Source organism: Callionymus lyra, chromosome 4 (genome assembly GCF_982586985.1).
Source record: "Callionymus lyra chromosome 4, fCalLyr1.hap1.1, whole genome shotgun sequence".
Lineage (NCBI taxonomy): Eukaryota > Metazoa > Chordata > Actinopteri > Syngnathiformes > Callionymidae > Callionymus > Callionymus lyra.
The window spans coordinates 27,343,607-27,358,430 of record NC_141821.1 but is presented as its reverse complement, the minus strand read 5'-3'; the positions used below and the strand labels follow the sequence as shown (position 1 = coordinate 27,358,430).

Sequence of the window (14,824 nt, the reverse complement as noted above, 5' to 3'; positions counted from 1 at the left end):
ATAGTCGTATGTCAGTACATTCACACCTTTACCAAAGTTCAAGCATTACCTTCAACACCAATAAGAGACTGCTTATCATTTTGACTGCAACGAAGACAACACGATAATCACGGATGCACACTGACAGGATCAGAAGCTGCTCAACAAAGAAGAAGTTGTACACCGTGTCTTGGTATTAGGCGGTCGACCTCTTGCTGTCTCTGATCAATCAAAATTGTAAATAAATTAAAATGAAGCTAAAGAACATTTCTATAATCATCTTTTCCATATTCCCACCACCAGCCTTTTACTAACAGACAGGCAGAGAAACATGGCCAAACACAGGACCTCCTGGGCTGCGATACCACAAACAGAAATGAGATAGATCATAAACAGCAGGGACAAGCAGAAGATAAGATCAGTAAACTCCATCTATCATTGTCTCTTTTTTTTCCTTTCTTCACTCTTCCTGTGCCTTAGATGGTTTAGTCACACCGGTTACATTTTATAATTATTTTAATACTTTCTCTATACTCTCTCTGATACTTTCTGTTGAACTCTCTGCATCACTATAAAACTCTTTTTTTATGTGGTCTTACCTTGTTTTACCCATTTGTTCTGGATATTTAAACTTTATATATTTTTTTTTTACATGTTATGAACTATTGTAAATGTAATAAGGGTGTGTTGTTTTTATATTTATTTATCTTCATCCAACACTATGGCAATGGCTGGCAAACAACCTCTCAAGACTTCTTTACCAGCATTTTACAAAATAACTAGTCAAGTCAATTTGTTAAGCACAATTCATACAGTGTGATGCAAACTCCTTGAATTTTAAAATGATTGTTATCCACAGTTAAAGGGCAACAAATGTATTGTATCTTTAATCTCGGACTTCTATTGTACTCAGTATGGGTCTGTTTGTACAAAATTCTCTTTTACTTGAAATTAAGTAAAGTAATATTTACTTGAGACCTCCTGAGGGATCAATAAAGTTTTACCTTTTTTTACCTAACAAGATCTTGAATGTAACTACAGCTGCTATGTTTTGGGACCACTTGGTACAAAGGTAGAACTAGTGTGTACCCCTTAAGGACATTGGAAACCAGAGGGATGTAGAAAAAAAACAACAAAAAAGAAAAACTGGAACAACACAGCAGTCAATCCATAGAATTGTAGGGACATTTGTAACAGCAAGCCCCAGTGACGCAACATCATAATAGATGGATTAAAAGACAACAACTACAAAGTAACACTAGTCATTATCTTGTCTTATAGATTGCAATAGCTTATATTAAAATTACAACATTAATTGTACAAAATGCATATGTCTATAATGCAGGACCACTGTAGACATATAACAGCCTCCATCCGGAATAAGATGTCCATAATGGTGAGTGGGCTCAGACATATGTGTTAAAATCATATTCATGTACAGGGAAATTAGAAAGATATGTTAAGTTAACATTTTAAAAACCAAAAGGAAAAACAGTCAATTTGCGTGCTAAGAAGCAACTGCTACGCTTCATCATCGGTTTAAAAGCAAGAAAAATACGATTCGTTTCTCTTTGTGGTGTGAATTCAGGTCAAGGGAAGATTTCAGTTTTTCTGGATTCAATAAACTCTTCTTGTTTTTCACTAACTAAATGCTTTCTAATCGATCCTTGTAATCACATACAGACATGAGCGTTTGATCACTGGAGTCCTCAGCCTATATTTCTGCCCTCCTTCACTGGCAGACGGATCAAGTTTTGTCAGTTTAGTGAGCAAAGAAAATGGAGCCTCAGAGAAGGAGGTGGGGGTGACAGGGAGACTCTAAGGAGCTCATGCTGAAAATATTGAAGGCGAGAAGAAAGTTTCAGCATGAAGAGGCTTGGGAAAAAGAAGAAGAAGGAAAAAAAAAAAGGTGACGGAAGACAGTGAATAAAAGGTTATGAAAGAAAGTGAATGGGAACCGTTGTGGAGGCTTGAGCCTGCTGACATTCTTCAGCTTAAAGCTTCACTCACTCCTGCGTTTGAAAATGTCCAATTTAGCATGCTTGTGTGCGTAAACATGGATGCACTGATTCGACAATCTTTTCTTGGAAATGTTGTGTTTTGCCTATTGATTATCTGGCAAGTTAACACAACTGCAAGAATCAAAAGGTCAGTTTTCTCAGTAGCTCTCTGAACCCAGTTTGCACTTTACTGTATGGCCTTTTATCTCCTACTCTATTTCTGTAGCAGGCATCTCTATATTATCTAGTCATGTCCCTCAACTTTGCCCTCATCCTGTTCATGTTATTATATTAGAAAAGCATTATTTCTGCTGCCCACTAGCTGCTTGATCTGTGGATCTGTACATGATTTAGACATTTACCCTGCAAGAGGAATCCCTGTTTTACCTTCATAACAGATCAATGGCAAAAAAAATAGACTTCGTTCCTCGTTCTCACCAAGAAATATCAGACTCAAACACTCTTTTCGGTGTATCTAATGTTTGCCTGGACCAGGGGTCGGCAACCTGCGGCTCTGGAGGAGCAAGAGGCTTTTTCAGAACTCTGATGCGGCTCCCTGTGGTTTTTGAAAATACATATTGGTGGTATTTTATAATAATATTTTATAATGTTTCGTAGCGCTTTTCGAATGACGCATGAAAAACGAGCAGCTCTCTCCTTCAATTTACCATATATTTAACCATGACTGTTACTGTATGACGTAACTTTGCTGATATAAGAACAACATCAGTTCTTCACTTTCAGTTCTTTCAAATTCGTGCCGACCGAAAAAAAATAAACACCTGGTGAACTATAATTTATTTCAGCCTACATAGAAAATATTTTATATTCTTCAGCAAGTCAGTCAGTTACAAACGTGTACATTATTATAAATAAGATTAAGATTGATCGCAAATCATTATAATGATGATGATGATGAAGATACAATTATGATGTATATTAATGTATATATATCCCTTCAGAGTCACATAGTGCTTTACATAAAAAGAGTTATAAACAAACATTAGTCAGTTCATCAGGACAAACTGCAGTAAATATACAGTATAAAAAACATGGTTATGATAATAATCAATACTTAAAGTGATAGTTCCCCCAAATTTAATTAATTTTCTACTCGTCCTCAACTAAGGGTTGGGATAATTTTCAGAGTAATCTGTTCTTTTATATAGACAAAAATGTTTGTTCATTTTAATGTAGCGTCTGGAGCTCAGTTGTCCTCGTCTTCATCTTTATCCAAAAAGACACTTAAAAATATCCATATACCTCCGTGGTCGTCTGTAAAGTCCATCTTGTTTTGAAGTCTCGTTATGAGAGATTTAGGCTGCCTGGTATCATCCACTAACAACAAGCCTAAAATATAGACTTGTTTATTTTTTTGGGGAACAATTGCTCATATTTGGATGTTTTTAAGTGTCTTTTTGGACTAAGATGAAGATGAAGACAGCTGAGCTCCAGTTGCTACATTAAAATGAACAAACTTTTTTGTCTATAACTCTAAAAAAGAACAATTACTATGAAAATAATCCCAATTTTTAGTCGACATGAGAGTAGAAAATGAGTGTAAGTTTGAAAATTGTGTGAACTATCACTAACTAACATTTTATTTATAGATATAATGAAGGCAAACAAAGAAAGTGAACATTGTATGGAATTTAGATTTCAGAATCAGCTTTATTCGCCAGTGATGTAAGAACAACACAGGAATTTGTTGTGTTGAAGTGGAAAAAGCGAGAAAATCACTGAGGCGTCCATTTATATTTGGTTTAAGGATTTGCGGCTCCCAGGGTTTTCTTTCCTGTAGAAAACGGGTCCAAATGAGTCTTTGAGTAGTAAAGGTTGCCGACCCCTGGCCTAGACCCTTTGCTTGGCACAGAACTCCTCCCTTGAGGACCGTTTGTCACTCTGACCTAATATGTCAAGAATCAGATACAGAAAATACAAGAAATAGCTGTACAAAAGAACACCCTTTATTGCTAGTGGTTGTGAGATTCTCTCTTATGAGTGTGTTAGAGATACTGGATCACCCCCACAGAGCTATGTTAATATCGTGGAAATCGAAATATGCCATGAGGACATGCTATATCCGCGTGGAGATTGGAGGGGAATGAGACTGGGGTAATTGAGTAGGTAGCTTTATGAGAAACCAGCTGTGACCACATGCCAGGAACATGTTAATTGGATTATCCAGGCAACACATGTGAGCTCACTCTGCACATTTCACACCATTACTGTCACCCGGTTGCAGCCAGATTATGACTGAATATATGTCCCCAACAATATTCACGACTTCCTCAGAGGTAGAAAAGCATGTGTGTGGTGTTTAGGGGTTGCCATGACAACCTCAATTATTTAGTTTCTCCTAACTGTGATTTGCATTTAAAATATATTACTATTAATATTGTCTTGTAATGATAATATTGCAAGACAAGGTTAAGTATAACATTTACCCAGAAAACATCCTTATCTGCTGAAAAGTTTAACCTCAAATGAAACGCATCTCTAGTGTCTCCTGATCTATCACTTCCTCCCGAACATCTTTCTTCCTGAGTCTCGCTGACCTTTCTTCTCCACGACAGACACATTTATATCGAAGCCTCACTTAGCGCTAGAACAGCTGGTTAAATGACAAAACAGATTCAAGACAGGGAAATTGAAAGTCCAGGTAAATGGAGTATTTTTATCTGTAAGCATCGATTTTGATCTTTCATATTCATTTTTGTTCAGCTACTCGTCATTTCCTTTAGTTCTTGTTCTTTTCTCTCCCTTTTAACTCGTGCAAATTAAGACGTGACACTTATAATGACAGATTTATTGTTTGCCCACAGAGCTTCATCCGTGCCTTTAAGGTACATTCTACAACAATAAATACAGTGCGCACATACAAGACTAATACATTTAAGTCTCTTTCACATTCTTTTTCAAAGAACACAACACAAAAGAACATTACAGCAAGTTAATAATCAATAAAAGACACTAAAAGACACACTGTCTGAATCTCTTCTTCGGGTGAAGGTAATTACAGTTTATATATATATATATAACATTCTTAATGAATCTGCAGGCATTTAGGCTGGTTCCACACCTGGAAGCTGCAATTTTTTTCCCTCCACCAGATACATCAGTCTAAATATAGAGGCCACCGTTTTTGCCTGACACTCTTTTTTGAGGTGGAACAACCCCGGTTTTCAGCATCCAGTGACCTTTTCTGTTTTGTAGCTGCCGAGCCAGAGGTGAGCGATCTGAAGAAGGTGGAAGAAGCCTACGAGACTGTCAACATGGAAATAAGGTGAGGTGTCACTAATCTGGTCATTTACTTCACCTTACACTTTGGCTCTTGACCTCCCCCTTGGTCACACTCTGCTACATTTTTTACTGGTGTTCTCTGTCAGGTTACTTACTGCAACAAATTAATAACAACATCCACATGATTATTCTGAAAGATAATGTGATAAAGAAGAAATGGAAATATGAGTAGGAAATTTGGACCTTAACTCTCTGATATGAATGAATCTAGAAATCATTGATCTTGTCATTTTCTCCGAATAAATTCAAGTTAATATTAAATGATTAACCAAGTTAGTGACATATTTAATAGTAGAATTTTATTAGTCAAGTTTCTATGTCATGATATCAGTTTTTTGCTCAGGGCTTAAGACTGGTTTTCACAAAATAAAAATGTATATATAATGATGGGAAATGGCTAAAACATATTTTCACAACCCCATAAGGTGAACAGTGTGAATTCTTTCCACCGTCACTGTTATGTATTAGTCTAAAATACTATCATTACAGTCTGCCACTGCAAGGCTCTGACAGCTCTCTGATATTTTCCTGAAGCTCTCATCGAATATTAAGCCCCTCTTTGGCCTACAAACATTACATCGGAGAGACCACCTCAGATAAAGCTGTTACTGAAAGGTCAATTTTCTTTTCTTGGCAAATGCAAAGTTCTTGAGTGAGGTGAAGGGGAAGAGAAAAGTGCTGGTTGGATTCTCTATTTCCACTCTAATCAATTGCTCAAACTACTATCATTTCTGTGTCTGCGGGATTTCTAGATATGTATTTTCTCTAGCATGCTCTCTCCAGGCTGTGTCCTATATCTGCTGTGTAAGACAAGTGTGTGCTTATGTGACTTGGAGCCATTAATGAAGTTTCTCATAACAACTTTTCATGGAAGCACAACAACATGTCTAGATCAGTTTGTCTCACCATTACAAGTAATGGTTCCCACTTCCTAAAGCCAAATAAGCAATACCCAGCTTTTAGCCCTTGATTTCTCAACCCTCGTGTTTTCTCTCAGTCAACACAAGGGTGTCTCTTGGTTGACTATTAACACATTTGTTTTCGGGGCCACTGACCTGACATAAAGCATCTTCCAGATTGAGTTTCGTGGACAGGAGTAGAATTCCAAGATTAGTCTTCTTGTCCAGACTAGTAGAGGTCAGGAAATCAAATATTAAGATAAAGTGGTCCCTTGTTTAACAAAGGGATAACGTTCTGACAACTCCTTCGAATAATCGAAATACGCAAAAGTGGAGGATTAATGGGAAAAGAGTTATTTGTTCTGGTTGGTGAACAGCGCAAGACGAGAACAGCTTGTGTGTGTTTTAGATACATTGAATTATGTAGTAATATATGCAACAAAAAAAAATACAGTGAGATCGCAGAAGAGTAACCATGATATTTCCAGGGATCACTGTATTGATTTAGAATGTGAAGCTAATCTTCTTCCAATGCACTAAAAATATATAAATTGATAATCTTCAATAAATGTTTATTAAAGAAAAGAAAAAAAAGAACATTGACTATAATTATTAAACGAATAGAAGAGGTACAAAGTAAATAAAGCAAGGAAAACTGTAACGATACCCTATGTAGCAACAATTGTACACTTGCATGAATGTGACTGAGATTACTTCGAAGTGGACTGTTGATCCCAAGCTAATTATTTTTCTCATTATGTTTTTCACAGTGATCTACAGAAGAAATTAGCAGTTGACTATGGAGTTGACTGGGAGTTCCTCTTCTTAAACAACCAGTGTTACAAGCTCAGTGTATATGAGTAAGTATCTGTCATGTTGTCTCACACTCAACAAAAGTTGCCTCAAACATACCTTTTAGTGTACTTTAGTAAATACCTAAACACTCTATTTGCAATGCAGTTTTGGTAACATTGTATATAATTATATATAGCATATTGCAGAATGTTTATCCTAATTTTGCAGGAAAATTAATCTTTTTTTTAACTTTCCTGAATTTTCTTGATTTGACATTTTCCAGTTCATGAATATAATTATATTTATTGTTGAGGTTGTGCACCTAAGCAGCTCTAGGTTAAAAAAAAAACATAATCATAAACAAAATATATATATGTATTTATTTTTTTAATGAGTTGAATGTGATAAATAAATCAAATGTCAGAAAAACCGCAACGATGATGGGACGGGAATCTTGATTTCTACTGCTTACAATTCCAAATAAGAGAAATGGAGAAAAAAAATAATTGTATTATCATTTTTGGCATATGTGTCTGGATTTTCCACAAATATAAACATTGAACATGTATAGAAAATATATGGTAATTGCAAGATTTGTAGTATTCTAACTCTGCATCAGTGCTTGCGTCGCAAAAGACTTCACTCACACAATTTAGCAACAAAATTATACTCACAGAAAGACATGTAAAGGGTATTACTTGCGAAATGTTATTTTATATTATTCAAAATTGTATTTAAAAAAAGGTCACTTAATTTAATTTTGTTGGACAGATTTTTAGGTGCATTCTTTCAAAAGTACCTTGACATTGGTGTCAGTACAAACCTATACAATATCCACCCCAAGTGGTAGTTTTTTCAACTCTGGATGGATTCCTATGTTTTCTCGGAACTCCAAAATCGGAAATATAACAGATTGACAAGTTGTATAATATAGGTAGTTATAATATTTTGAATAGAACAAACTTTACTTTTTATTTCGACTAATCATCCATGTGTTCTGACGTGTAAGTGTCGACTGTCAAACATGAACCTCACCATCTATAATTTATGACACCCGAGTAAACCTCGCATCAGAGCTACAATGATGTTTTTTCCATCAGCAGCAAAACACCATATCAATGCACAGACCAGCTGCTGGAACCCTAATTGTGAGCTTCCACAGTAAAATAAACACAATCTCAAGGCACCGTCTTTGCAGACATCTACCATTCAAATGAGATAATTTGCTTGCTCCAAGTCACCCTAGAGAAAGCAAGTAGCTAAATCAACTAAATTTAATCAACAGAATGAGCCGCTTTTACTCTCTCTCTCTTGCTCGCCTCCCTATGGCCCCTGCTGGGGTAGAATCTGTTCTCTTCAGGATTGCGTGCCAGCTGGAGCTTCACAGGCCTGTGGGTGGCTGCATTTTTGAAAGAAAATTATCTAAGATCTGCACTGAAATATATTTTTCAGACTTTCTCAGGAAGAGTGGTTTTCCCAGAGTCGTCATGCTCCAGTATAATTTGTTTGCTTAGTTTGCCCTTTTCGAGGCACAAATACGGGAAGTTGCACTTAATTTATTTGGGGTTGATGTTTGTTTCCATTCTTCTTAGTGGTTAAAAGCACTGGATAACAATTGTGGGCAAAAAGCTCTGCTTCCTCTCAGACTACATTGATGTTTCTTCACTTGTTAGTCAACAACATCTCAGACCAGGACACTGCCGAGATGAAGATCTGGTATAATATCAACAAAAAACAATTCAGTGTTTCAAAAGTCAACTTTTTTTTTAGCTTCATTCTAGTCTTTTCGGAATATTTTAGTCTTGTTTTTAAACATTTGAATTGAATTGTGATGAGTGATATGTGTGTTTAGTGGGTCTTCACAAATAGTTTATGTTTGCTTTAATGAATTGGTCATTTTATTATTTAGATAATTTAGTTTTTTCTTTTGATTGTATTTCTCCCACGATATTTAATGCACATTATCCGTTCCTATGCTATTAAAGCAAGCACATTCACCTCAGTTGATGTGATGTGGTGACATTTCTTTCTCTTTAATGATCTCATTTTCCAGTACAGGGTTGAAGAACATTAGCATTATATTGATTTCTCTCCGTCAATGATCTCTGTGGTGTCAATGTTTGTCATTGCTTCGTTAGAGTGGAAAAATCATCAGTCCATTATGCTTAAAGACAGACATTACTCGGGGCGAAGAGAGCACAAGACCAAGACAAAGCCAAGACCATAGCCCTTGACACCAGGATCAAGAATAAGTGGAGAGCTACATGCTTTATGTTAGTCAAACAAAACATTAAATGTAACATACAGTATCATAGTTGGTAATGTAGTTTAGTATATTTGATTCCTTGGGAAACAACCTTTTTGGTTTACTTGAATCACATTTATAAACAAAAGGTTTTAACAGATCTAGAATAATGATTTTAATTAAAAACATAACACATGTGAGTTATCTACTGACATAACAAATAATGTGACAAACACTACATTTTGAGTTTTAAAATCATTGTTATTGGTTTGTCCTGTGAAGCTATGATAATTTCAAGTTCATTCAGATCCCATCCTTTGTCGACCTTCATGGTTTACCCAGAGTTCCTATTTCCCCCATTTGTAGTCCATCTCCCCCTAACCTATTGGCATCATACATTCATGGGTACTTTTCATCCTTGGCATCACAAAGAAGCCTGATATCCACTTGCATCAAGTCGGCTCAAGGTCTTGAGCTACCAGCACCCTCTCAGCGATGCACTAGTTTTCAACCCTGCTTCCCCCGACATCCTTGCTGTTCATCTTGAACTGTGATCTTAAGATGACATGACACTGACAGACACACAAGCCGCTGGCGTTCTCCTTCTCAGGAGCGGAACTCACACTTGTCCAGTTATAAACTGATTGGATAACACATTTATCTGCAGCTTTATGATCATACATGGGAATCATACATCTGCTGCTATTTTGTGGTTTGTCTTTTTATACCATTAGAGTTAAAGGGATGTTTCTGAAATCAACAGTTTCCGAAGCTAAAACCGCTATGTTGTAAAACCCATTGTGCTACTATGTTCGGTTTTACCTGAAGAGAGGCTGCATTCATTGTAAGTTCTGGGTCAGTCACGTATCTCCATCAGCTCCAGAAGTCTGCCACCCACCTCTGGCACTTCTTGAATAGACAATAGAAGTCGACTAGTCTTGTGACCTAGTTCAGAAAAAGAAAAAGAAAAAGAATAGAAATGAGTGAGGACTTAAGCAGTCACGTCAATCCCAGATGAGTCCACTCACAATTTCCATGTAGTTTCACTGTTCAAGATGACTACTGGATAATCATTATGTATAAATGTGTATGAATCCACCTGTCAAAGTCAATATGAACGTTGTTAGAATTAGCATTTTATCTCCAATAACTTTAACATCACCTCATCCTACTCTATCTGTCAATGGTAGCAATCCTTAGTTTTTGGAACTATTGTAGGTGAAATCCTTGACACCATCTATGAAGAAGATGAGGAGTAGTTGGATAATCATATTATGTGTATTTAATAATAGCAGTGAGTTTAAAAATGTGTAGAGAACTTGAAATTCTCAAAACATTACTAAACATAGCAAACGTTTCAAAAAATGCATCTACTTTACATATAAATGAAGAAAAATGAATAACCTGCTGTTCAAAGTATGGAGTTCAAATATTAATTAGAGTAGCAGCAATGCATTCTGGGGAAAAAAAGGTCAATCGTGTGGCCCACAACATGTTGTACATGCATTTCTTGCACAATGGGCATGCTTTGGAGGAGTAAGAAGTGTTAAAGTTGAATTTGCTGAGGGTTTTCTTTGGGTGTTAGAAAGATGATAAAAATAAATATTAGAGGAAAGGCGACTGGCAATTGGTGTTGTTGTCATTTGTGCTTCTTCCTCGCAGCAATATGATCGCTGGTTCACTTCCAGCTTGAGGTAACACACTGCCTTGTGTGTGGAGGTTGTATGTTCTCCCAGTGCTTGCATCGATTTACTCCTGTTTCCTCCCACGGTCCGGAAATATAAATAATCCCTTATGGGGTCGTTGTATCCCAGATTCTACAGGTGAGAGGCGAGGAACACCCTGGACAGGATGCCAGTCTGTCACAGGGAAGACAACCATTCACACACACACTCATACTTACGGACAATTTCCCCAAGTTCCCAAGCAACCTCTTTATGTTTTTGGACTGTGGGAGGAAACCGGAGTGCCCGGAGTAAACCCAGGCAACGCGGGCCAGTATGTTTTGACATTTGACGATGTGCACATATCGGGCAAATAAACTGAATACAACTAGGAACAAGTGGACTTCCTGTGAGCTAACAATGTGTGTGAACTGAATAGAGGTGACCAAGATGAGTTACCTTCCTATTTTTTTTTAAGTTGATTATTAAGAAGCCATGTCACAGAATAATCCAGCTCACTAACTATTGTCTGAATTTGCTGTATTGCCAAGTATTTTTACATATAAATAAACTTAAGGAATGTGCTCTTAAACCTGTGACTAAATGCTAATAAAAAATAAAAAAAGGTTGTGCATCTTTTAAATGGTACAAGTAAATGTCTTGATTCTACACCCTGCAGGAGCAAGACAATATTGTTTCAAGTGATTGTGTTGTAAAAATGTTCTAAAACCTTGGCAGTGCAAATAAAAGTTAAAAGTGCAGTTAAAGTAAAGTGTTGATGCGATGTAGCAAAATGAAACGTAATCTCATATTGACACTATCTCTAAACTAAGCACAAGTAAACAAGCTAATGAAGAGTGTAACCAACAATCACTTGTTTTTTGAAGGAATTAAATTTTAATGAGCCATGTGTTGCCGCTACATCAGCCATATGCACTTTGACGTTTACAGCTTCATCTTGGAGCCTCATCTCGGTGAAAGGAACCACGAGACCAGACTCGCACAAACAACTACGTTTTAACACTTAGTAGATGTTGTGTTGTGTTGCAGTTCACAGAATTATATTATACTGAACAGCTTCTCTAAAGCAGTAGAGAAATACAGAGAGCTTCCAGTGAATTCATATGTGTCGTTAAACCCATTCTGGCAATGTGTGCTCACATTACGGCTCTGCTCTCTACACCTCAGACCGTGTGAATCACTACTGGGAAAATCCACTTGCGTGCTGTCAGTCTAGCTGGCCACTGACTTTTCTATGCTGGACACCAGTACTGAGAAAAAAAGGTGCTATCCCAGTGTTGTACCTGGTATTTTGGCGCTCCGCCGGACTCGTCGTTTAAATATCCCATTTCAAGATAAGTCTGCGACATCTGAAGCTCCACATGAGCCCAAATGCTTTTTAGATCCTGGTCTTTATCGTGACTGTAAGCCTGGAAGTCGGCATGAAAGGAGGCACTCCCGTAAGAAGTTTTCCGAGACAGAAAGTTCCTCCTACAGAACACAGAAATATACCCTCCCATGGATGTGTTGACACTACTCAAAGCAACTTAAACAGAAGGGCCTGGATTTGTGCAAGACTGTCACGTCAGATTGACTCAGCCTCTGCTCTTGTGTCATTAGAAAGTACAGCACGCCAGTGAGTCATGCCTGCCACCGAGGTTGAGCTACTACAGAGAGGGATAACAGCGCAAGCGACACTTCCAACTGTCGGCAAAATATCACTTGGTGTCTATGATGCAGTGGGCTCTTCTAGAGAAGGGAAATATCATTTTAGGGAAGCCGGCAGGGAATTGTATATTATATAGGCATGATCATCAAAAGTTATTGCCGCAGAGTTTAAGCCGTGCTCACTTGCCGCCAAGAGTTTTCAGTGTTTTCTTTACTCCTCCACATTTAATTCTGCAACAGCTGCATCCTTAAAATGTATGTTTATGAAATATGTGGTTTTTAATTGCTAGATGTATCCCTACCTGTACACACGTCTCTTGGTGAAACAGCCTCTGTTATATTGCATTTCCATATTTATTTCAAATTATATTCTCTTATTTTTGTATTTACTTGTTTATATTTATGTCATGTAAAATTAACAAAACTTATTTTTTTTTATTAATATAGGTTTTATTTCCCAATGTGAGATATTGAGACAACAGGTGTTTTTATAAGTAATACAATATGAAGGAATTGCTCAAAATCATCATCAAATTCCATCAAAAATGTTACTAACTTGTTCCATTTCTAGCAAAAATGGCGACACTATAATTACCTCTGCCAAGAAGAGCATGTGATCATTTGCCCAATAAAGTAATAAGTCAAAATATTATGAACAGATTTTTTTTAGGAATAATGAAACAAGAAAACATTTGGTTTGTGTGGTGTTCTGATATTATAGATCCAAAGAGCCTTAAAGGGATATTTCATGACTGGAGAAGGTGTTTATGTGTCTTGTTTAACCTGTGAAAATTACAAAGATCTTCTGTCTCTCTGCCTCGTGGAAGTCTGTCATTCAAGAGACATGAAATATGAAGATAAATAACTGCTAAAGATAAGTAGATATTTGAAGTTCCATGTATTCCTGTTTATTGAGAAGTGACATTGCAAAACTGGTTAAGCATAATGAAATGTTGTTCCACTTAATGTTTCTGCAGATACTCTTGCTTTTGCCCTACAGGGCAGCATTTTATACTATGATAGATGTTCTTGCATTAAAGCGAGAAATTGAGCAGAACTCTTAATGAGCCGACTTACCAATTAATTAACTCCACAAGGACATGTTTGGTCAAACATACTCAAGAAAAGTGAGGGGAGATAACAGTCACCTGCTTCGAGGAAGAACATCCCAGGGCATGTTTAATTTAGACCTTTATTTTCAAAACACACATTTTAACGGCTGTGAATAAATGTTGCCCTTAATTTCATTTTGAATTATTCATGGTTTGACACGTAGAATTAAACAGACCAGTTTTGGTTTGTGTGTGCCATAGTCAAGATTCATAAATTCACAGGTAGTATTGCAAACCTAGGACACTAGTGAAGTGTTGATGAGGCTTCATGAAGCAGCTGATGCTGTATCATGATACAGTTTAAAAGACCACTAGATGGCACCCTCAGTGAAAATGATGCCAGGTTTCATTGAATTATTAGATCAGAGCCAAAGATTATAAAGTAGAGAGTGACATCTAGTGGTCTTTTAAAATGAAGACACTGTATCATGATACAACAGATGCAGTATCATGAGGCCTCATCGACCCATCACTATAGGGTACAGACACATCCCTATGCTGGCAAGGGAGGTTGGCGTTTCAAAAAGTTTTTACCCTTTTACAGTTTTAGAAATTAGAAAACGTATTATTTATATTTCTGCTCTAATCACCTATTTCTTGACTTAGATTCCCTGACTTCCATTTCATTAACCAAACACATTTTCTTTTTGCACTGTAAAAGGATAAAGGCACCAGACAAGATGGCCAAGCTCTAAAGTGACGGCTGTAAAATGAACAAAAGAGTATGAGTAAAAAGGATTTTTTCTTTCACTGTCAATAGTAGAAACGAATGTGTTGGACTCTGCAATAGAAGGAAAGATTGAGTAGGGTGACAGGAGAGAGACACAAAGAGGAGCCTAGAGAAGAGAAGTTTTCGCCACACATCTTGGAAGATTTCCTAAAATAGTTGATGAAAAGGACTCGAGGTACTCAAGGCAGATTAACAGGATAGAAGTTTTATATTTTAAAAAGAACAGGTCGGAATTACATTCCACCAGTAGTCTATAAAGAGAGCAATAAATGGCAAGAAAGGAATTGAATGCAGCTGCACACACTGTGATGCACCCTAACAGACGTGGAAGCACACTTGAGAAAAAGCAATATTGCGCTCCAGTTGAAGCTGGACAATAAACTGGGACATGATTATTTAACCGGGCTGTTTCACCTCACACTCTTCCTT

General features: G+C 36.9%; 1 protein-coding gene across 2 annotated transcripts in view; it reads left to right on the top strand.

The window, feature by feature from the left end:
- Positions 1-14,824, top strand: part of LOC148082308 (glucosidase 2 subunit beta-like) — a 116,401-nt gene that overhangs the window by 67,285 nt on the left and 34,292 nt on the right. For both annotated transcript variants that reach the window (XM_087789470.1, XM_087789469.1), the window contains exons 10-11: positions 5,196-5,265; positions 6,952-7,041. In XM_087789470.1, the coding sequence (XP_087645596.1) occupies positions 5,196-5,265; positions 6,952-7,041 (160 nt within the window). The remainder of the gene's footprint in view (positions 1-5,195; positions 5,266-6,951; positions 7,042-14,824) is intronic.